Source organism: Phoca vitulina, unplaced genomic scaffold (assembly GCF_004348235.1).
Source record: "Phoca vitulina isolate PV1807 unplaced genomic scaffold, GSC_HSeal_1.0 scaffold27, whole genome shotgun sequence".
Lineage (NCBI taxonomy): Eukaryota > Metazoa > Chordata > Mammalia > Carnivora > Phocidae > Phoca > Phoca vitulina.
The window spans coordinates 3,918,238-3,941,374 of record NW_022589730.1 but is presented as its reverse complement, the minus strand read 5'-3'; the positions used below and the strand labels follow the sequence as shown (position 1 = coordinate 3,941,374).

The following is a 23,137-nucleotide window of genomic DNA, read 5'->3' as shown; positions in this document are numbered from 1 at the left end:
GCCCCTGGGGGCTCCCCAAGACTCTGATTTGGCTTCTGGTTGCACATCACCCAGGAAATATGTTCTATGAGGCGAGTGGTTTTAGAGGTCATAATCTCCTTCTCTAAATGCAAGCTGCTCACACTGGCTTTCAGCAACAGGCACACCTGACAGAGTTAGAGATGATGGGCTCACGGACGGCGGGAAGAAAGGGATGCTTATGGTCCAGATAGGGGTGGGCAACCCTCTTTTTTCCTGGCATCGTGCTTCAGAGGAAGGGATACCTCCTGGAATGAAGCCCACCGTCTCTTCTAACTGCTGACTCACATCTGCCCCAGGGTTGTAGAGCGAGTCTATGGAAAGTCTGCAAGAACGGGCCATTTGCCTTCTTTTCTTACCTCTTCTATTCCAAGGAACTGTCTGCTCTGCTGAGCCAAACTTTCCAAACTTGGGTGGGCTCCCCAAGGCCTACCCTGTGTTGCTGGGGGAAGGAGGCGGGCAGTAGGGCAAGTTAGTAATCCTTACTCGCCTTAGATCTAAAGCCAAGTCCTCCAATCAGTTTATTAGCAATAAAGCTGTCACATCTTTGGCATCTTTGTTCTCAACTTGGAAGGGAAAAAAAAGGCAATATTTTTTGACCTCTTAACTCCCTGGAGTATAGACTTCTGTTGTGGACCTTAGCTCTTGATTTCTTCCCTACAATAACAGCGGTAAATGACAGGGAGTTAGTCCTCTACATTTCCACCCCAAAAACCTGGGCCCCAATGCTAAGATGAGTGGGAGAGAACGTGAATCTCACCACCACCATGATATGCTGTGCTAAGAGCAGAACTGGCCGGGTCTCCTGGAATTTGGAGCAGGGGGTTAGAAAAGGCCTCAGGACACAGCACTAACCTAGTTCTCAAGTCTACAAGTGCTGGAAGCCAGTAGCATGCCCTCGCTAGGATGGTAGCAAAGGATGCTTGAACTGAGATCAGTGAATCCCGAGGTTAGGCTCTCCAGCTCTACCCACAAGGGTCTGATCTGGTGTGTCTAGAATGTGACCTGGATTTTGAATGTTGAAAGAGTATTATCTGATGAGTCGGATCTGTGACCAGCTTTGAGAAACATCTCATCAGCTAGTTGCCCTTCATCTGCTAGCTTTTACCATGAAGCTAGCTCTGGGCTAGGTACCAAGACAACTTCAAAAGTTGAGACATGGCCCTATCCTGAGCCCCCCAAAATAAGATTAAGTTGAACAGGGATCCATGTAAATGCCAACATTTACTTTCCATCACCGACACGTGAACACTCGAGTTCAATCACCGGGTGGAAATCATTTAAGACTTCTAGTCTTGCATTTCCTGTCTCTCAATGAAGGCCTTGGTCACGCTACCTGATCATGAAGGCTCCTTGCAGCTCTGATCATATTTGCTCCTTGAAGGGGAATGGGGAATATCTGGCTTGCTGGTGGTTCACATGTGAAGAAAGGTCACATGCTCACTATGACCTTCCCCTCGCCCCCCATGGGAGATTGCTAGAAGCTTACCCGTTAACTCCACTAGCATCACCCATACCTCAAGAATCCACTTCCCTCCCTGGAACAAGATTTACGGCGGGGCACCACCGGAGTGGGAGAGGAAGCCCCCGGGCATGTGGGCCAGCAACCATGTCATAAGAGAAACAGTTGAAGGAACTTGCCCGTAACCATTAGGAGGAAAGAAGACTGAGAAGAAGCTGTCTTGAGATGTTGGAACAAAAGTATGCACAGAAGAGGGAGAGATGCCCTCTGAGTCAGTGAGGTGCTGGAGAGGAATGAGAGCCCAACGGCACACTTCACGGGCCCTCTGTTAGACCTGCCACCCCACATCAGTTATCTCGAGGGGCTGGGAGAGAAGGTCCAGCACAGGGGATCGGACCCTTGCCCTGAGTGGCCACCTGAGCTCCATGACTGCTGTGGGTCAACCCATCCAACCCATAGGTTCTGTGAACAGATTCAATGTAGCTGGAGAGAGGAGAGTGTTCAGTGGAAGCTGTCACCATCTTTGGCCTGGGTCGTTAGAGTCATCTCTCAACTAGTCTCAGCTTCTCATCTCACCCTCATCCATCCTAGGAGCCTCCCTGTTGCCAGCACAATCTTTCTAATGTGGATGTTCTCCCCTGCTCACACCCTACCCTGGATCCCCATTACCTGCAAGACAAAACGTAAACTTCTTAACACAGTTTACACCTCCCTGTAGTCCTGGGACTCTGCCTACCCAACCAGTCTCATCTCCCTTTGTCCCCCCATCAAACCCTGGGAGGAGCAGCACCGAGCCTGTCCACCTCCCTGCCTGTGCCCTCTGTTCCCTGTGGCTGGAAAGTTCTGGCTGACCCACAACACCCTCCGACCCTTCCCGTCCAGTGCTTTCCACTCAGGGGAGTCCACCCTCTCTCCATGGATTATGATTGCTCACACATGCAACTGCCTTCCATGGCAGCCTGGGGAGGTCCCCGAGGGCAGAGACCGTGTGCGTCCCTTGACTTTTGAGACCATAGTGCTTGCAGGAAGACTGCTACGTGTAAGTGTTAGAGGGCAGACTGGTTCACGGTGGAGGAAGGGAGGTACGAGAGTGAGAGCAAACACCATGAGCACGAGGATTGACATGGACTCAGAGATGAGGCTGGATGGACGACAGAGGGGCAGTGGCCTGGGCAAGGTGGGAGTGTCAGAGCATGCCACATTCAGGATAGACCCAGCGGGAGCTTCCTGAACGGAGCGCACGTGTACCAGGCAGCAGGTGCTTCCTGCGGGTCCTGGCAGGGAGGGCTGGGCCAGGGCAGGGGAGGGAGGAGGGGGTAGCCGGTGGGAAAGGTTCCAGCTGTGAGGCAAAGGAGCAGGTCAGGGCAAGAGGGGAAGCCCAGTGCAGGCACGAGGAGTGTCTCGGGAAGTCTGAGAACTCTGGAGCAGAGGGGGGTCACTCCCCCCACAGAGAGCCCCCCAGGGGTCTGGCAGTCCCATCAGCCAGGTGAGGGGTGCACTTCTCCATGTGGAATCCAATATGCCCAACAACCCTTGAGCAGCATTTCATAAAGACGGTCCCATAGGCCAGTGATTTTGCAACTGTTCTGACGGTGATCCACCGGGAAAAATGTATTTCTTTTGACGACCCCATACATGATACTCGCATACATACATAAAATTTAGATATAACTGGAGGAAAGGTTTCACAAAGCAGGTCTTATCCTTACTGCTCTGATACACCCTGATATTTTCTATTCTATTCCATTTCATCTTTGTAAAATTGCTTGTCGTAACTCCCTTGATTGATTTCGAGCCCCACCAGTGAGTCCCAGTGTGTATTTGTGAACACCGGACTTTTCATATCAGAAGTACTGGGGGGATTTGTTAAAATACAGATTTCTGGGACTCACCCCAGAAGGACTCAGGAATATGCACTAAATATATGTCACAATGGGGGAGATTTTTTTGTTTGTTTGGAAATTGATGCTTTGGGTAATACTGAAGTCTTTGGAACCCTTCTGTTAGCTTCAGTAGAATTTTGTTTATTGATGAGCGTCTTCTAACATCTCTAATAGATTCACCCTTACAATGCTTTTAGGGTTAATATAGTAAAGCACTTTTAAGAGTGCCTGGCAAGGAATAAATGCTCAATAAGTATTTATAGCCAGGGCGCCAGGATGGCATAGTCGGTTAAGCGTCTGACTCTTGGTTTCAGCTCAGGTCATGATCTCAGGGTCGTGGGATCAAGCCCCGCATCAGGCTCCCCATTCAGTGGGGAATCTGCTTAAGCTTCTCTTCTCCCTCTGCCCCTCCCTTGCCCTCTCTCTCTAATGAATAAATTTTAAAAAATAAAAAAAAAAAAATTTTTAATATTTTACTACCATCATCATCATCATGATCCCTTCTAAATAGGACTGTTGATCCACACACATGTGCTCTTTCCAGAAGTTTCCCCATCTTAGTGAATGGCTCCATGGTCCCTCAGCTGCTCAAGCCAAAAACCAGGAGCTGTCCTGACCTCTCTCCCCTCCCCTTACTCGGCTGACTTGTACTTCACGTCCAGACAGCGCACTCTCTAGGTGCCCACAACTACCACCAACGTCTCTTGCCCAGACTGCTACAACAGCCTCTCTTGCTTCTACTATTTCTTTCCTCCAATCCAGGATGACCCTTTACAAAAATAAATCAGTTGTCACCTCTCATCTGCATTAATTACTTATTACTGCACAAATTACCCCAAAGTTTAGTGGCTTAAAACAACACATATTTATCCTCTCACAGTTGCTGTGGGCCAGGAATTCTGGAGCAGCTTAAGCTGGTGGTTCTGGCTCACAGTCTCTGAGAGCTTAGGTCAAGGTGTCACCAGGGCTGTCGTCACCGGAAGGCTTGACTGAAGTGGAAGAAACACTTCTAAGATGGCGCCCTCCACTGGCTTCAGCACATGGGCCTGCCATAGGCTACTTGGGTGTCTTCCCAGCAAATAACATTGCAGCATCCTTCCCAGGGAAGGTGATCCAAGACAGAGGCTGAAGCTGCAGTGTCTTTTATGACCTGGCCTCCGAAGTCACACACCATCACTTACACCTTATTCCATTGTTGGGAGTGACTCACCAAGTCCACTCAAGAGAGGGGAATTTGGCTCCACCATTTGAAGGGACTATCAAAGAATTTGTAGATATTCTAAACCAGTATACCCTACTTAGAAGTCCCAAAGTCCATGCCCACCTCCTGGCTCTAGGCATTTTGTCTGATTCCCAAACATGCCAAGCTCACTGAGCCTTCCTACTCCCTGTTTACTCAAGACCTTTGTACTTGTGATGCTGGAAATTTCCCTCAGCAGAGCCAAGTCTTCCTTGTCATTCAGTGCCATCTCCATGGCTTCTTTTTGCATGGCCTTTTTCCAAGGCCTTTTCTGCAAGGCCTTTCCTGACAGTGGACTATAAAGTAGTCCCCTCATCTGTGAGTGTCAGGAAGCAACTTGCCTCTCATGGCTGGTCAGCTGTGTGTCCACCTGGACCTTGAGCTCCTCAGGAGAGGCCATTCGCTCCCCATTTATCATGTGGTACAAACCAGAGGAGTTAGGAGGGTATGAGGTTGAGCCAGGTGTCCAGGCCGCGTGAGTGAACGTTGCCATATCAAGAGTGGGCTGGAGACACTCTTCCAGATCGTCCCGAGTCCCCGTGTCAGTCTGAAATTCTGAAATGCACCAACATGGAGAACTAATATCCCTAAAATCCAGCCTGTCTTGTCTCATTAGAAATCTAGGGGAAGTGGCTCAGGAAGGTGTTCTCTTTCTGACTCAGGAGCCAAGTTAGGAAGCTCTCCATCGCTCTCATCCCGCCTCAGCGTCACACCGTCCTCGCTTTTACGGTTTCTATCGTGCGATAAATGAATTCATCTGCATAAATCACACCGAAGAAACTTGTGCACTTTTTCATTTATTAATCTGAATCTAAAGTTATATTTTTTCACTTTTCTCTAAATTTACCCAAATCTGTTAGAAAATTACCTATGCCCCACAAAGTAAGAAATTAAACTCTGGCGAAAGGTGTGGGCATTGCTAAAGGGGACCTAGGGGGAGAAAATCATGATGTTTGTTTTTAAAATGAACCAAAAGCAGGTGGAAATAAATTCTCTTTTAAAGGAGCAATTTTTGCTAAAAAGAGTGACACTTCCTTGAGGGTTTTATCCAGAGTAGATCAATGCAACGAAAGCAGAACAACATGCAGTTTACAAAAACCCTGCGCTCCTCTCCTGTCAGGCGAGCGATCACACTCTATCTGGCTACGACTTCATCTCGAACACCTCAGACAGCGCACACACACTACATCACTTTTATTACTATCAGGCTCGACACGGCTGCTGCGGCCCCTTCAGAAAATCTCTGTGATTTCGAGAACTTTCCTGCTAATCATTTTCCCTTTGCTAATGACCCTAACCTTCCAGAAAATGACTCCTCTGTGTCAGCCTTCACTTCACATCTCCCTCCTTCCGCGCTCCCTCTTTCTCTCTTGGATTTCCCATTTTTCAAACCACAGTGCGGACTTCAGTCTGTTGAATTTCAGCTCCTTCTTCCTGTCTTGGATTGCCTATTACCTATTGCAAAGGTCATTTTAAGTGTAATTCAGCTTAAATTACTTTATTTTCTAATGGACACATTTTCTTCTCTCTCTAGCACCCCCCCACCCTGTCCCAGGCCTGCCTCTGCACTGCACCCCTCCCCCGATCTGAATCCCAGTTTTCAAGGACTTCTCTGTTCTTAATTGCTCTCCATGGAATAGAAATGCAGATGAAAGTGATCCCCTAGATCTGCTGTTTTAAAGGTTAAGATTTATATGTTCATAGCCTGGCCATAGGAGGTTGGGGGGGAAGGGGGTGTCTCTAGGATAAGTGAAAACAACAACAAAAATCCCACACAGGGTCTGGAATACCCCAAATATAAAATCCACTATCTTCTTGGAGTATTAGGAATCCTGGCAGCGACTCCAAGTTCTAAACTCACCCCAAATTGTCAGAACCAAAATAAAATAGTTGGGGAGGCTCATCAAAAGACTTCAACCCGTCAAGCCTTATGGTGTGCATGTGTGTACTGGTGTGTGTGTGGAGGGGGGGTGTTGGAGGAAGCAGAGATTCCGGTGGGCTTCCTGGCTCTGGGGAGTCTGCCTCTCAGCTCCTGAGACATTACTCATCCAGCTGGCACTTTCCAGAAGGTTCTTTCCCCAGCTTCTTCCTGCAGCAGAGTGAGTGCTGACGCGGGCCGGGGGAAGAGTGGCCCCCGGTCAGTCTACAGTAAGGGACAGCATGTCCTGGGTCTTCTGAGCAGTGGTGGGTCTTCACTGCCTTTGACTCCCATCCGATTTTCACAAGGAAGCTAAGGGCCTGACCTCAGGGGAGCCCTTTCTGTGTGTCCACGTCCATCCTGGCCAGGCCACCAAGACCCCCACCCCAAATAGGCCAACAAACGCGTTGAGTGTTTGAGACCATGACAGCTGTGGGCAGGAAAACCAGGACCTCATTCAGGGCCTCTGACCTGGTTACTCAAGGCCCTTGTGCTTGGAATTCTGGAAGCTTCTCTCGGAAGGGGCGCTTCCTCCTTGCCATTCAGCGTCAGCCGGGTCCCTCTTGCTTCGAGGCCCTCCCTGGCCACATGGGTGGATTTCCTGTCGGTTGAAGGACTGGAAATGGTTAAGTGGAAACTGCAGCAGAAATCGCTCCTGGGTGGGGAGGGGTGGGCTGGGCTGGGCTCTGCCTCCCTCCTCCCCTCCCCCCAGCCTCCCTGCCCCCTTGCCGGGCCTCAAACTGACGGGTTTTATTGGCAAGTGGTCCTACTTGGGTGTTGCCTTTCTTTAAAGCAGGTAAAAATAATGAAGGAACTCTGACAGCGGGCCCTGCCCGGGGCGCGGGGACGGTGCGGGAGGGACCGGCGGCAGCTCATCAGCGCGCCGCGAGCCGGGAAGGCGGCCCCCGAGGCGGGTGGCCCTGCTCGCTGGCAGCGCGGGGCGCGGCGCAGCCTTTCATGACAGGACAGCGTGTCCGTGCACCGTCTAATTAATCCCATATTTTCACACAGCGTAATTACGGAGCCGGCCTGAGTTATTTGGCTGCTGGGGGAGGAGGCGCGCACTGTCCTCTCCCGGGCTCCTCGCCATTTATTACGCTCCCCAGCACGACACGGGAAACCTCGGAGCAGGCCTATCTGTCATCCCTGCCTTAGCGCGAGGCGCACCCCCTTCCTTACTGGGCTACGGGGCTGCAGCAAAGTGCTCTTTTTATGGGATATGATAAAGGAAATGCTACCTTATGCTCAAATTTTTAACTGTCTGGTGCGTGGCATCTACGGCCCGCGAGCCCCCGTGCGCCCGGGCCCCCCTGCGCCCAGCGCCCTCCCCAGACGCTGACGGCAGAGGCCACCACTCCTCCCAAAGCTCACTCTGGCCTTCGCTCTGTGTTTTGCCTGTAATTTTAAGATGTGCCTTCTGGGCACAAGGTCATCTTTCCAAGACGGTCCCCACCCCATCCGTACCCTTCCTCTTCCTTGCCTCTTTGGGTCTGGGGTATTTGCTGGAGCAGATCTTTGCACATTATGACTCTCCTCTGGTGTACCGGAGACTGGTGAGGCCCCCACGTGTGCGGCTGAAACAGCGGCTCACTGCGGGGACCATTCAGAGGGGAGGCCTGTGCTGGGTGGGCTCAAAGCCAGCCTCCCGCTGTGGGGACCAGTGGTCAGGAGTCGAGGGGATGTCCATATGCTGAGAGAGAGCTCAGAACACAGGGCCCCTGGGCCTAGGAAGGCTCCAGAATCAGCTCATGCCCCCGCCCCAGGCTAAGGGACTCCTTGAGTTCTCTGACCCCTGAGAGCCGAGTGCACACGTATGCCCCTCACCCTTCCCAAACCTCAGTATTTAGAGGGCGCTGAAGGGAAGCCGAGTGCATCTCCCGGGACCACACAGGCTGGGTAGAAGCTCTTCTGCAGATGCAATGGGAATAGAAGAGCCCCCCATGCCTCGGAAGGAGAGACCCTGCCTGGAGGGGTCTTAGTCTCTGGGGGCAGCAGGAAGGTCTGAGTTCAAGGATTAAGCAGGTTAAAGGTTTAGAAATAAAATCAAGAAATGAAAAGTAAATGAATGCATTTCAACAGATTTCTGAATAGTTTCTGTAAAAATCCCTTCCTTTTAGGCTGTTTGTATACATGAGATGTGCACAATTAACCCTGTGCTTTGTAAAACCAGGCCTTGATGCCCCACCATCCTACTTCTTTGTGAATGTAATTGGGTAATTTTGAGGATAAATAGGAAACATGTTGAGTTCCTTGGGGGACAAATATTCTACAACGTTTAAAAATTATATTTCATCTTCTTACCATCGCGTGCCTACCATTACCCAAACCATGGAAGTTATAGTCACTACTCTCAATATTTTTGGATATCCAAGGAAGATGACTCTTGTAGGTCATTTGAACAGTTTAAACAATGGGGTAACTGGGTGGTGGGCATTAGGGAGGGCATGTGATATGACGAGCACCGGGTGTCATGCAACTAATGAATCATTGAACACTACATCAAAAATTAACGATGCTATATGTTGGCTAATTAAATTTAAATAAAAAAATAAAAAAACCATCTTTAGCAAAATACTTAATTAAAAAAGTAACCCATGGATTTCCTTTTTAATATCTGGTGAACGAAACTTCATGGATCCACCCCCAACAGCTTCTCTAATGTTTTGGTGAAATTGAGCACATACATGGCAAAGTACGTATGTTGCAGGTGTATAGCTCGATGCATGTTCACAGACTGACCCAGCTATGTAACCTAGAAACAGGACATGACCTTTCCTGTCCCTGTCAGCCACCACCCCAGGGACTCCACTTGCCCACCACCCCCCCAACACCGCAGGTTAATACTGCCTGTTGTGTATTCATGTGATGGAACCATGTGGTGAGGACAGAGTCGATCACATCCATGAGTTTCCTCCACATTGTGTATGTACCTCACTCACATCTTTATTATTCATGTGTCTGGGAGTCTGAATATACAAATGGACAATGGCCAGACCATATATAAACCATGTATAAAAGCAAAATCTGACCCACACTCACAGCAGTCTGCCCAGGAAACCAACCCCCTTGTCAGAAAGAAACAGCCCAGCCAGCTGTCTGCCCAAAGTCAGACTCGCAGGAAGCCGGATTGCTTTCTCCAGTGATAATCCAGGAAGCTATTCAGTAACTTCTGGAACTATTGGCCCTAAGTGGCCAAGACTTGATTAATAATTGATAGTTTCTCTAATTTTTGTCTTTACTTCCAGCTTAGGATCAAGCAGAGAAAGCCAACTATGCGCCCCTAACCAATCACATAGGATGCCCCGCTTCTGGCTAGCCTCCTCTGGGTTCCCCCTACTGTCAGCTTCCATCAGGGCGGACTGGGAACCCTCCCTCCTTCCATACAGAACTTTCCCACTCTTCTGCCTGCCTTTGAGTCTCTGCCAAACACAAGGGATGGCAGTCCACTCCCTTGCTGAGCAGGCTTTGAATGGCCTTTGCTGTTCTCACTTGGTCGGTCTTCATTGATTTCCACCATCCATTCCATTGCAGATGGGCATTTGGGCAGTTTCAAGATTGGGGCTGGAAACAAAATCAAAGAAATACGAAGAGTGTTTCTGTGAACATTTTGCACAGGTCTTTTGGTGAGCACATGCACACCATTCTGTGGGCTGTGAAACCGCGGGGCGGTCACGGCTGTGGTTGTGCCAGATGCTTCCTCAGCACGGGGTGGGGGTTGGGGAACAGCTGCTCCCCCCTCTGCCAACACTGGCTATTTGGTGTCTTCTTCATTTTAGCCCCTCGGGTAGCTATTCAGTACAATTGCAATGTGGTTTTAATTTGCATCTACATAGCGACTAATGCCACTGAACAGCCTTTCATACATTTATTGACCACTTGGCTTGGCTATCCACTTTTTTTTTAAATATAGCAAACTTTTAAAAATATTTCTAGAGGTATCTGGGTGGCTCAGTCGGTTAAGCGTCGCCTGTGGCTCAGGTCATGATCCTGGGGTCCTGGGATCAAGCCCTGCATCGGGCTCCTTGCTCAGTGGGGAGTCTGCTTCTCCCTCTGCTCCTCCCCACTGCTCGTGATCTCTCTATCTCTCAAATAAATAAAATCTTTACAAAATATTTCTAGGTTTTCATATTTTAGAGCAGTTTTAGGTTCACAACAAAACTGAGAGGAAAGAACAGAGATTTCCCATGGAGCCCAATCCCCATACGTGCATAACCTCCCTCATTATCAGTATCACTCACCAGAACAGTACAGTTTTTTTTACCAAGGATGAACCTACCTGGACACATTATCACCAAGCTTACGTTAGGGTTCACTCCTGGTGTTGTACGTTCTATGGGGTTAGACAAACATGTAGTGACATGTTTCAATCATTATGGTATCATACAGAGTATTTTCACTACCCTAAACATTCTGCATGCACTGCTTATTCATCCGTCCTCCCCACCCCCAGCCCCTGGCAGCCACTGATCATTTCACTGTCTCCATAGTTTTGCCTTTTTCAGAATGCCAGAGAGTTGGAATCATACCGCATGTAGCGTCTTCAGATTGGCTTCTTTCAACTTAGCGATATGCATTTAAACTTCCTCCATGTCTTTTCATGGCTTGATAGCTCATTGCTTTTTATTGCTAAATAATGTTCCATTGTCTGGATGGACCACAGTTTATCTGTTCACTTTGTGAAGGACATCTTGGTTGCTTCCAAGGTTTGGAAATTGTGAATAAAGCTGCTATAAACACCCATGTGCAGGTGTTTGTGTGGACATGCTTTCAACAACTTTGGGTAAATACCAAGGAGCATGATTGCTGGATCATATGGTAAGAGGATGTTTAGTTTTGCAAGAAACTGTCAAACTGTCTTCCGAATTGCCTCTACGTTTTGCATTCCCACCCTAATGTAGGAGAGTTCCTGTTGCTTCACAGTCTTGCTAACATTTGATATTGTCAGTGTTCCGGATATTTGCCATTCTAACATGTATGGAGTGGTATCTCATTGTTTTAATTTGGATGTCCCTCATGACATGTGATATGGAGCACCTTTCTATATGCTTATTTTCTAGCTATGTGTATTAATATACACAATTTTATATCTGCATCCTTGCTGAAATAATTTATTAGGTCTAAAACGTTTCCTGTGGATTCCTCAAGATTTTTATATACAAGGTCATGTCATCTGAACGTAGATAGTTTTACTTCTTCTTTTCCAGTCACAATGTCTTTTTCTTTCTCTTGGCTGATTGTCCTGCCTAGAACCTTCAGGACAATATTGACTAGAAGTGGTTGCTTGTTTTAGGAGTAAAGCATTCAGTCTTTCACCTTGAGTATGATGTTAGCTCTGGGTTTTTCACAGATGCCCTTTTGCAGGTTGTGAAGGTTCCCATCTGACCAGTTCTTAGGAGTTCATTGAATGTTGTTGCTTTTTTAACCATGAAAGGGTGTTTGATTTCGTCAAATGCTTTTTCTGCATCCATTGAGATGCCCACGTGGTTTTTTTCTTTATTCTAATAATACTATGTATTTCGTTGATTTTTGGATATAAAACCAACATTGCATATCTGGGATAAATCCTACCTGGTGTGGTGTATAATCTTTTTTATATGTTGCTGCATTCAATTTGCTAAGATATTGTTAAGGATTTCTGCATCCACATTCATAAGAGATATTGGCCTGGATTTTTTTTTTCTCATGATGTGTTTGTCTAGATTTGGTATCAGGGTAATGTTGACCTCATAGAATTTGTTGACAAATGTTCTATTCCATTTTTTGGAAGCCTTTGTGAAGGATTGGTAATAATTCCCTTTTAAATGATTGGTAGAAATCAACAGTGAAGCAACTATGCACCTGGGCTTCCTTGGTGGGAAGTTTTAAAATTACTCATGCAACCTCTTTCCTTCTTCCATGTCTATTTAGATCTTCTACTTATTCAAGAGTCTGTTTCAGTGGTTTTGTTCTTCCTAGGAAGTTATCCATTTCATCTGTTACCTAATTTCTTGGCATAGAGCTATCTATGCACTATGTTCCCTTCCCTTATAATCTTTTTCATTTCTGTAAGAGTGGTTGTAGTGTTCCCTCTTTCATTCCTGATTTTAGTAATTTGAACTTTTCTTTTTTCTTGATCAGTTAAAGGTTTGTCAATTTATTGATCTTTTCAAAAGTCAACAAAATTGGTTTTGTTGATTTTCTTTATTGTTTTCCTATTGTGTTTCATTTATTTCTGCTCTAACCTTAATTACTTCCTTCATCCTCTTTGCTTTGAGTTTAGTTTCTTCTTTCTAGTCTTAAGGTAGAAAATTAGGTTATTGATTTGAGATCTTCTTTTTAGTATTGGCATTTACAGTCAAAGATTTCCCTCTGAGTACCAATTTAACGCATCCCATGAGTTTTGGTATGCTGTGTTTTCATTTACATTAATCTAAAACTATTTTCTAATTTTGTTCATGATTCTTCTTTAATGCACTGATTATTTAGGAGTATTTTGAATTTCTCAAATTTCTTTCTCTTATTGATTTCCAATTTTATTCCATTTTGTTTGGCAAACACAGTTGTATGATTTCAATTCTCCAGATTTCCTGAGGCTTATTCATGGCCTAAAATATGGTCTATCCTGGAGAAGGGGGAAGTATTCTGCCATTGGTGGTGGGTGTTCTATGGATGTCCGTGAAGTCTAGCTGGGTTTTAGCATTGCCAAAGTCTTCCACCCCTTTGTTGATGTCCTGTCCATCATTAAAACTGGGGTATTTAAGTCCCCAACTGTTACTGTTGAAATATTTGTTTCTACCTTCAGTCCTGTCAGTTTCTTCATGCCTTTTAAGTTTCTGTTGTGAAGTGCACCTATGTTTATAGTTGCTATATCTTCTGGGTAAATTTTCTCACTGTAAAATGTCCTTCTTTATCTCTAGTAACTTGTTTTGTCTTAAAGTCTATTTTGTCTGATATTGGTATAGCATACTAGCTCTTTTACCATCCCTCTACTTTCAATGTATCTGTATCTTTGAATCTAAAATGTGTCTTCTGTAGAGTTTGTAGTTGGATCTTAATTTTTCAATCCATTCTGATGATCTTGCCTTTTAACTGGATTGTTTAATTCACTAATATGGTTGATATTTTGCTTTTTCCCCCCCATATGGCTCAAATCTTTTATTTTCCTCTGTTTCTCCTTTTCTTCTTTTGCATTAAATGGATATATTTTCTAGTGTAACATTGTGATTCCATTAATGAATTTTTTATCTGTATGTTTTAAATTATTTTCTTAGTGCTTGCTTTAGGGCTTATAATACATCTTAATTTATCAGAATCTACTTCAGATATGTACTACCTTAGTTGCAATAAGATATGTAAATTGACCTCCTTTATAAAAGCTTTATTTCCTCCACCCTTTTTTGTGCCATTATTATTATACATATTACATCATATTTGTTACAAACCCAACAATACATTTTATAATTATTCTTGTGTATAATCTTATGTCTTTTAAAGAAGCTGACAGAAGAAAGAATAAGCAGGTATTTATAGAGTTTGTTATATTAATCTTCTAATTTACCATTTCTGGTTCTCTTCATTTCTTTCTTGGGATTTGTGTTACTATTTGATGTCATTTCCTAATTGCAATCCAGCACTGCAACCCACCAGCCTCCTTTGTGCCATTCCTGTCAAATACATTACATTTCTGTAAGTTACAGGTCCTACAACACAATGGAACACACATGGTTTTATGCAATTGCTTTTTGAATAACTTGAGGAGAAAGAATAAGAAATATGCAATTATATTGCATTATATATATATATATTATATTATATTATTATATTATATTATATTATATTATATTTTATAATTACCTTGACCAGTGCTGTTTGTTTTCCTACACAGATTTATATTATTGTCTAGTATTTCTGGCTTTCAGCATCAAGAACTTTGCTTAGTATTTCTTATAAGTCAGGTCTGTTAGCAACAAATTCTGTTTTTGTTTATCTGAGAATGTCTTCATTTTACTTGTGAAAGATAGTTTTGCTGGATATAGGAATCTTGGTTGACAGTTTTTTTTTTTTTCTTTCATCACTTTGAATACATCTCACCGCCTATGGCCTCCATTGTTTCAAATGAGACTTCAGCTGTTAATATTACTGGAGTTCCCCTGTACATATTTAGTAGTTTTTCCTCACAGCTTTCAAGATTTCATCTTTATCTTTGGTTTTGAATATTTTGACTATACTGTGTGTCTGTCTAGGTGTGGGTTTCTGCATTTTCCTACTTGGAGTTTGTTGATCTTAGATTTGTAGATTAGGTCACCTAAATTGTGTCCCACATTACTCTGAGGCTCTGTTTCTTTTTCCTCATTTGTTCTCTCTCTGTTCTTCAGATTGCTTAATCTCTATTAATCTAGCATCAAGCTATCCTATTCTTTTTTCTGCCAGCTCGAAACAACTGTTAATAGATTTCAGTGACATGTTCATTTCTATTGTACTTCTAAACTCCAGACTTTTCATTTGGTTCTTTTATATATTTTCTTTTTTGTCATGACATTCTCTGTTTGGTGAGTCATTGTTATCATACTTTCCTTTAATTCTTTAAAGACCATCTCCTTTGGTTCTTTAAGCCTGTTTATTATGCTGCTTTGAGATCTGTCTACTAAGTCCAACATCTGGGCCTGCTCAGACAGCCAGTTTCTATTGCCTGCTTTTTTTTTTTTAACTGTGTGTGAGTCACACTTCCTTGTTTAGTTTTTTTTAATGTCTTGTAAATTTGTGTTAAAAACTTGCTATTTTAGGTAACATATTGTAGCAACTCTGGATATTGATACCCGCTCTGAAGTGTGTTGTTTCTTTATCTGTTTACTGTTTGCTTGTCTATATGCTTAGTGCTGCAGCTGGACTGATTCGGTGAATTAGTCTATTTCCCCTGTCTTAGGCAGCCTCTTTTGTCTCTGCTCCTACTTTTTAAAAATTTCTTATTACTTGTTTATTTTTTATTTATTTATTATTTATTATTTTTATTATTACACCTGGTTTCCTAGGGTTTCCTAGCTTTCCTTGGTCAACACAGACTCATGGTCAGCCGCTGAATGTCAGAGGTTGTGCCTAAGTCCCTGAACCCATAAGCTTTTCACTCGTTAGATTTGGCTCTGTGTGTGACTGAGAGGCATATAGCAAGTTTACAAGTTTGTCCCCTGCTCCACCGGAGACTGGGAGCCCGGAAGTTCCTCTCCAGCACTTCAGAGGCCATGACGGGGGCATGTTCTTCTTGAACATCATGGATGACTGTGATTCTAGCAGGGCTCTCTTTTACTGATTTTGCCTTGATCTTCTTATTAAATTTCTGGCTGGCCTGTTGGTATCACACTCACCTATTAGCCTTCACTGACTGCTACCAGATTGTGCTACTATTCACAGCAATGCCCTCTGGCATGAATTTCTCCGTAGTCTGATCCACACAAGGTTGGGCCTGTTGGCAGGAGCAGCGTATTGCCTGAGGCTTTCTGTGGCCCTCCTCTGGGCAGAAACTTTGTGCTATAGAGCAGAAGCTGTGGGGTGTGTGTACAGGGGCGGGGGGGGGCGGCATTGTGGGACCTGGTGCCACCACTGCCTAGAACAGATCTTCCTCAGTGCAGAGCCAGGGGTGATGGGAGGACCTCTGTCCACTGGCTGCCTAATCCACTAATTATAGCTCTTCTACCCCAGGAATATGGGGGATGTAAGTGCTGCCGCTCAGCTGCTGTGCCCAGAATTGCTCTTCAACACATGGAGCAATGGGGGATGGAGCACTGTGCTCTTCACCAGCTGCCCCACTCTGATCCTCCTTGCAGCAGGAGCTGGGCATGGGGGCATGGAAGAGCTGCCTGGCTTCTGCCACCTTATCAGGGGAGGCTCTTTGTAGCACAGAGCTGTGGGACATGGGATCTGCAATGTTCAGCCATTGCTTTATTTGACCCAGAATAGGTCTTTCACCCCAGGCATCTGGGGAGTGGGACCTGCCACTTGGCTTCTGAGCCTGCTGGAATAACTCTCCCACAAGAAGGAGCTGGATGGAGACTGGGTGCAGCCCCTAGCTTGAGACTGGGTGCAGCCCCTAGCTTGAATGCCAGAGTCTCTCCTTGTTTTCACCAGGTTTCCATAATTTTGTTGGATGCATGGTTCTTAATTTGTTCAATCTCTAGAGACTTTGATGATTGTCTTTGCTAATTTTAACCAGTTTAATAGATGTCTTTTGGTGGGAGGAGCTTCCTCAATCTCCTCCCACTGCATTCTTGGAGTCCTGCCTCTGGTTGTTCTGTTTTTGTGAAGTGTCTGTTTATTTCTTTCACTCATATTTCTATTGGGCTGTCTGTTTTCCTATTGACTTGTAGCAGGTGATATGTACATTCTGTAAGTGTACATTGTTGGAAATATGTGTTGCAAAACATTTGCCCACTTTGTGGGTTGCATTTTTAATATCTTAATGGTATTTTTTGATGAATAGGAGTTCTAAGTTTTAATATTGTCAGTGCTTTTTTTGATGGTGTTTTTATAGTTACTTTTCTGTTTAAGAAATCTTTGCCATCCCAAAGGTTGCAAAAATGTTCTCTTGTGTTTTCTTCTAAAAGTTCTTTTATCTTTCACATATAAATCTGCAACCCATCTGGAATTGACTTTTGCTCAGGCAACCAGGTTCTTTATTTTCTTACGTGGATATCCAAATGACCTAACATTTTTATTGAAAATGCCATTCCTTCCTCACCACGCTACAATATCACTTTTTTTCCTAAATCAGACTGTATTTGTGTAGGCCTGTTTCTGGACTCTCTATCCTGCTCCACTGCGAAGTTTATCTAACTTTGCCCCAGTACTACATTGTCTTATTTACTAGAGCTTCATAAAAGGTCTTAATATCAGTAGTTTAAGTCCTCTAGCTTACACTTCCTTAAGATTGCCTTGGTTATTCTCGGCCCCTTTTGTATATTCATGTGAGGTTTGGAATTAGTCTGTCAATTTCCACAGGGTGGGGAAAGCAGCTGGGAGCTTTGTTGGGATTGTATTTAGCTTATACATCAATTTGAGGAGAATTGGCATTATTAATATATTGAGTCTTCCAATCCATGAATATGGTATGTCCCTTTATTTTATTTATATCTTTTATTTTTGTCCTCTTAAAAATGTTTTATCCTAATTAATACAAAGGCCATGCATATGTTTTTAGATTATTTCTAGATATTTGATGTCCTTAATACTATTGTAAATAGTATCATCTTAAAATTTAATTTTCCGTTTGTTGCTGGTATATAGAAATACAATTTTTTTAAAATATTCACCTGGTATCCAAAAATCTCCCCCCTCATTCAATTTTTTAAGTTACTAGTCTATTTGTTTTCCTCAGGTGAAAAGGATTGTGTTTGTCATATTCAGTTCATGGTACATTACTGCCATTTGTCCCTGCAAGGCCTCTCTCTTATATGGTTCCTTTGTTTGCTCATCCCTTTTATCTCGTTTCCTCCCACCCTCTCACTGACCACCATTTTCATGTGCCTTGTGTTTGCTCTCTGGTTACTAGTGGGTCTGGGAATTTTTTCATACTCTTATGGACTTTGAAGTTTCCTACTTGGCAAAGTTACAGTTCATGTTCCTTACCCTTCTCTTGGTATTGCTCTTTACCTTGTGGAATTTTAGGATTCCTGCATTTTTCTTCTTGTCTTTATCTCAAAACATGATACCAGAACTGAAAGCATAGTTCTCTCTGGCTTTTGCCCACCCATCGGCTAAAGGGAGACCGAAACCGAGACCATGTGTACACCAGCCTCCACCACCATATATGAGCAGCAAAAGTCCTGAGTTAAAATTCATAGTCGCATTTTCCTGCATGCAAATAATGTATGGTAATGCTATTGCTTCTTAGCCTTGCAGCTGGCCTAATACTTCAGCTGTGGGACAGGGCCTCCTAGGGACAGTAATAATAACATGGAAGTACTAGTAGTGATTGTACTAGTGCTGCTCTATGAGCATTATTATGTGCCAGTGTCACTAATATGAATTCAGCACTAGCACCCCGATGTTGCAATGCACTCAATTCATAAACTGTTTTTAAAAATCTAATAGTGCTCATCATCGTACTAAGCTTTCTACAATAAAAGTAGCATAGACCTTATCATGGTGCTCTGGTTCTGTATTATGTAAGGCCAACAGCTGCGTAGATATGCACGTCCAGAATGTAAACCAACGTGCACATGCGTGACAGCAAGTGCAAACTGTGGGTCTGAGGACGTTAGGGAGTACTCTGTGGTTGGGACTCACTTTCCACATCCTACCCATTTCTTTTGCCTTATTACATTGGAGTGTCATTTGCTCCTTCCAGGTCTCGCCCCATATTATCTGCTTCACATACCTTTGAGTTTCATTTCTCAGTGAGAGGTTAAGACTTAAAACACAAATATTCCCAGCCTTTCATCCCTGCAACAAACGAGTGTGGAGGGGCTGCTCCATACCAGGCACACTCCTGGGCCACATGGGTGGGACCCGGTGGGAGGCACTGGGCACGGGAGGCGCATCACACAACATTGAGGGACTGGTTCAGAAGCCCTTCCTAAGAGCAGGGATGAGGGGAAATGTAGGATGACTCTGAGCATGAGAAAGCTGGGCTCATGGGGGAGGAAGCCACTGAAAGGAGAGCTGGGGACACTGGAAGACACATGCTATATGATTTCCCATTTTCCCCTGAGCCTGGCCAAAACACTCTTAATTCATTGAGGACTCGACTGAGGTAATCCAAATCAGATCTCAAATTTTTGTATTAAGTTCTACCAAGTCACATTTATTTTTATGTCTGATGTACCTGACATCAAATAAACAGTTATTTTAAAAATTGGGTGCATCACAACACTATGACATAGCCAACCTTTAAAAAAAATGAATGATTTATTTAAAAGGTTGGATGTGTCATACGAGCGTCTAAATCAGCAAGTGAAAAATCAGACATCCCAGCAGCTGGGCAGCCAGCGGAGAACAGAGGAGTGAAAATGGTGCAGATTAAACAAAGGATATTTTTTTTCCCTAGGAAATTAGAAAACAGTGTGTAAGTGTGACATTACATGGCTGAAATTGAAATTATTGGAATGTATGTACTTTGCATTATCCTAAAGGATGCTTGTTTAGACCTGATCATGGTAACACTTTTTGTTTTGATAGCAATCCCCCCTTTTTTAACCTGTTAATGGGTTTTACAAATGTGTCCAGTTCTGTTTTGTTCTCAGAAGCCTTGGGATGCTGAGAGCCTACCAACAAATGTGTGTGTGTGTGTGTGTGTGTGTGTGTGTGTGTGTGTGTATTTTCTTTTATCTCCTTGCCTGAAGATGTTGTGGAATGTCTAGTTGCAGTGAGATGGGGTAAAGAATTGAGCAGACCTTGCAGGTCATATGATGAACAGGTTTCTGTCTGTGTGCCCCCCTCTGTCCCCCGGTTCCCCGCTCAATTGCACACCTCAGGAGGGACATGTTATAAAGCTGTGGGGAGAATGCTTACCAGGTTAGCATGCCCATTCCCATTTTTAGCTGTGCGACCTTGAACAATCCCTTGACCCTCTCTGGGCGTTCTCTTGTTGGTGGATAAAATAAGAGGTTGGATTCCAGATGCTCTTAAAGGTCCAGCCTGTCTCTAACCTCCAATTACATGGGTCTCTAATGTCTTTAATTGCAGGATCCATGCCTGATGTGTCTCTCCCCAGCAACACAGTGTATAGGGCACTCAGTGAAAGATTGTCGGATTGGATTGAACGAGAGAGGCGTCCAAGGTGAGCCGAGGGTCGGGCCGAAGGGAAGCAGTGGAATCCATCATAAATATTTTCAACCAAGGGAGAGCTGTGTTGGGGTGCGTGACTGGTCTAGATTCACTTGAGCATGGGATTTGGAGCCCCGCCGGGGGAAGGTGGGCAGGAAGCTTGGATAAAGGCTGAGAGAGAGCTCGGGCTGGGACGGCGGAGTTGGGGCCGGAGCACAGAAAGGAGATGTTGGGAGCTCCAGTGATGACATCTCCAGGGGAATCCTACCCTGGAGGGCAGGGGACAGGCAGGAAGGGAGCAAGAGAGGGGAGAGCCCCAGGCCCACAGCTGCCTGGGCTCCACAGACCCCTGTGCTCCTCCTGCTGGGCCGGCTGGGCCCTGAGTCCACGGGCGCCCCTCACGCTAGCTGGGCCCAGGTGACACCAGCTGCCAGAGAAGACGCGGAGGGCGGCCCTGGCTTCTCTGGGGGTCAGCTCCTGCTCTGGAAGGCCCCACAGAGGCGACTGTTGCACCATGCCCGGGAACCAAGCCTCTGCTGCCGGAGGTTCCTCATCCGAGGACAGGCTGGAGGGGCTGCCGAGCAGGGTGGGCAGGGGTGCTGGGCTCTGTGGGCCGGGAGCACCTGCCATCGTGGGGCAGAATGGAACCCGGGCCTGGAGAGGAGCCGTCCTGGCGGCTCGGGCTTTGATGACACCAGGCCGGGAACCTCCCTGTGACCGTCCCGCCCCTCCTGAGCCTTCTTACTGGGGGGCTGCATCCCCTTCTCCTGGCCCCACAGGGGTCTCCTCTAGTTGTCCCAGTCCCCGCCCCCCCACCTACCTTGTGAAATGTTTTGAGACTGAAATAAGAGAATGCAACTGGAAATATTTTGAAAATAAAAATAGCATTGACGTGCAGGATATGATCGTATTTCTGGGCTCAGCTGCCGTAGCTGTGAGGAGCAGCCCCGCCGCCACGCCATCGCACGGGAACGCGTGTCGTCGACGCAACACAGCACCACACAGCACGACACAGCACAACCGAGTCTGTCAGCACTGCATTCCTCTCATTAATCTCATTTACCTGGTGCTGCTTGCTGTCCTGGCTGGGACGGCGTACCGTGACCCCTGTTCGCTCCCTCCCAGCCCTGAGCTCGGTCTACGGACACGTGTGAGCTGGGCGCGCTGACGTCCCACGCTCGTGGACAAGAATGGAGGAGCCTCTGAAGTAGAGGTGGGCCAGCTCCAAGGGCACCTTGCAGGGCCTGGTCCTTCATCCTGGCCTCTGGAAGCACATTTATTCTGCATCTCAACAAAGAAAAACTGAAACTACAGGCCACAAAATGACAAATAAAGTCTTTTCAGACACTCTCGGAGCGGCAGGAAAGACTCAATATTGTTCCCCTGATGGGATCAGTATTCTGGAATGAAGGTGGGTGACCCTTACGGAGAGGAGGGCGTGCGGCTGGGCTGTTTCGCTCTCGAGCTCATCTCATCCCTGCTGTGCGGCAGAGAAGCCCCCGGCTGAGTCCAGCGGTGCACACACCACCTGAGCTGGGAACTCTGATCCGCCCCAGGGCTGCAGGCTGCTCACCTCCCTGTGGGGGTGCAGTGTCTTTGCTGCATTTGCTCGCACTGTCCCCAAGGGTCACCTCCCACCACTGCATGCTCCCTGGGTCCCGTAGGAGCATCTCTTCCAGACTTTGCTCTGGGTCCGCCCTCTCACCTTGAGAGCCTCTGGCCCAGCTCACGTTTGTCTCTCGAGCCTTCTGGCCGATCTGAATTACCTGTTTGTGGGTCCCAGCCAGCCCCCACCATGGCACCAGGACCCACGTGCAGCCACCCACAGCGTCTGACACTGCGGGGCCAACGGCACCACTGGCCCAGACCACCCTTTCGCACTAGGTGCCGGAGGCCCACGTGTTTGGTTTGCAGCCGTGAGCCCATCAGCCTTCCTGTCCTACCATAGTACACTCTTCACGTGACGTGCTCCCAGTTACCATCCACGCTCCCTCGGAAGTTCCTGTCTTCGGCCATGTCATCCTCTCACTCTCCTGCGGCTCTGTGGCGTGGTTAGCGTGATATCTGAGAAGGAGGGACTGAGGCAGCAAAGCCACCTTGCTCAGATCACACGAAGCTGGGGCAGCCGTTGGGGGATTGGTGCACCTGTTCATTGGCGCCATCTCTTCTGTGTCTGTGACACATTCCCCACTCTCTGTCGTCATGATTGTCATCCCAGGACCTCAAAATGGTTGCTGTGGTTCCAGCCATCACACCCTCACTGGAAGACAGGACAGGAAGAAGGGGGCGTTTTCTACAGAGACCCGCATCTTTGCATCTGATAAGAAAATCTTCTCTGGCAGACTTGCCCTCATGGCCCATTGGTCAGAACTGGCCCCCCTTCCCCGCTCCTGGACCATCACCAGCAGATCTGGGCCAACTGTAATTCACTCTGTGGGGCTGGGGGAAGACCCTCCTGGTGTGGTGTGCACAGCACTTGAGTAAGAGGGGCTCAAGTAACAAAATCAATTTGCCTGATACCGGAACCCAACTGGGGTTCCTTAGTGGGAAAGCGGGGCTCGACAGGGAGCAGTGTGGTGGAAGGGAGCTGCTGCGACAGCTCCTCACTCCCCCGCCTTTGCCCCGGCTGACCGGGTTTGCTCATCCCAGGCCAGCCTCCAAGCACTTCCCAGGCCTCTTCGCAGCCTGGGAGTTGGCCCGACACCCAGGCCCATGGGCTCCCTGCCTCTCAGACTTTGAACCTGCCACAGGAGGGATCCCACACTGCGCGGGGACAGGCACATGGTTCCGTTTGATTGGTGCCCGGGCCCTGGCATCACACCGTATCCTGCACGCAGCCGCCCTGGCCAAGAGGAGCCGTGTTCCCCTCTCCCTGCCACCAC

General features: G+C 46.4%; 1 protein-coding gene across 1 annotated transcript in view; it reads left to right on the top strand.

Moving 5' to 3' along the window:
- ZNF407 (zinc finger protein 407) overlaps positions 1 to 21,743 on the top strand; it is a 483,307-nt gene extending 461,564 nt beyond the window's left edge. The window contains exons 9-10 of the mRNA XM_032422569.1: positions 20,175 to 20,268; positions 21,154 to 21,743. Of these exons, the coding sequence (XP_032278460.1) occupies positions 20,175 to 20,268; positions 21,154 to 21,160 (101 nt within the window). The 3' untranslated portion in view covers positions 21,161 to 21,743. The remainder of the gene's footprint in view (positions 1 to 20,174; positions 20,269 to 21,153) is intronic.
- The last annotated feature ends 1,394 nt before the right edge of the window (positions 21,744 to 23,137 follow it).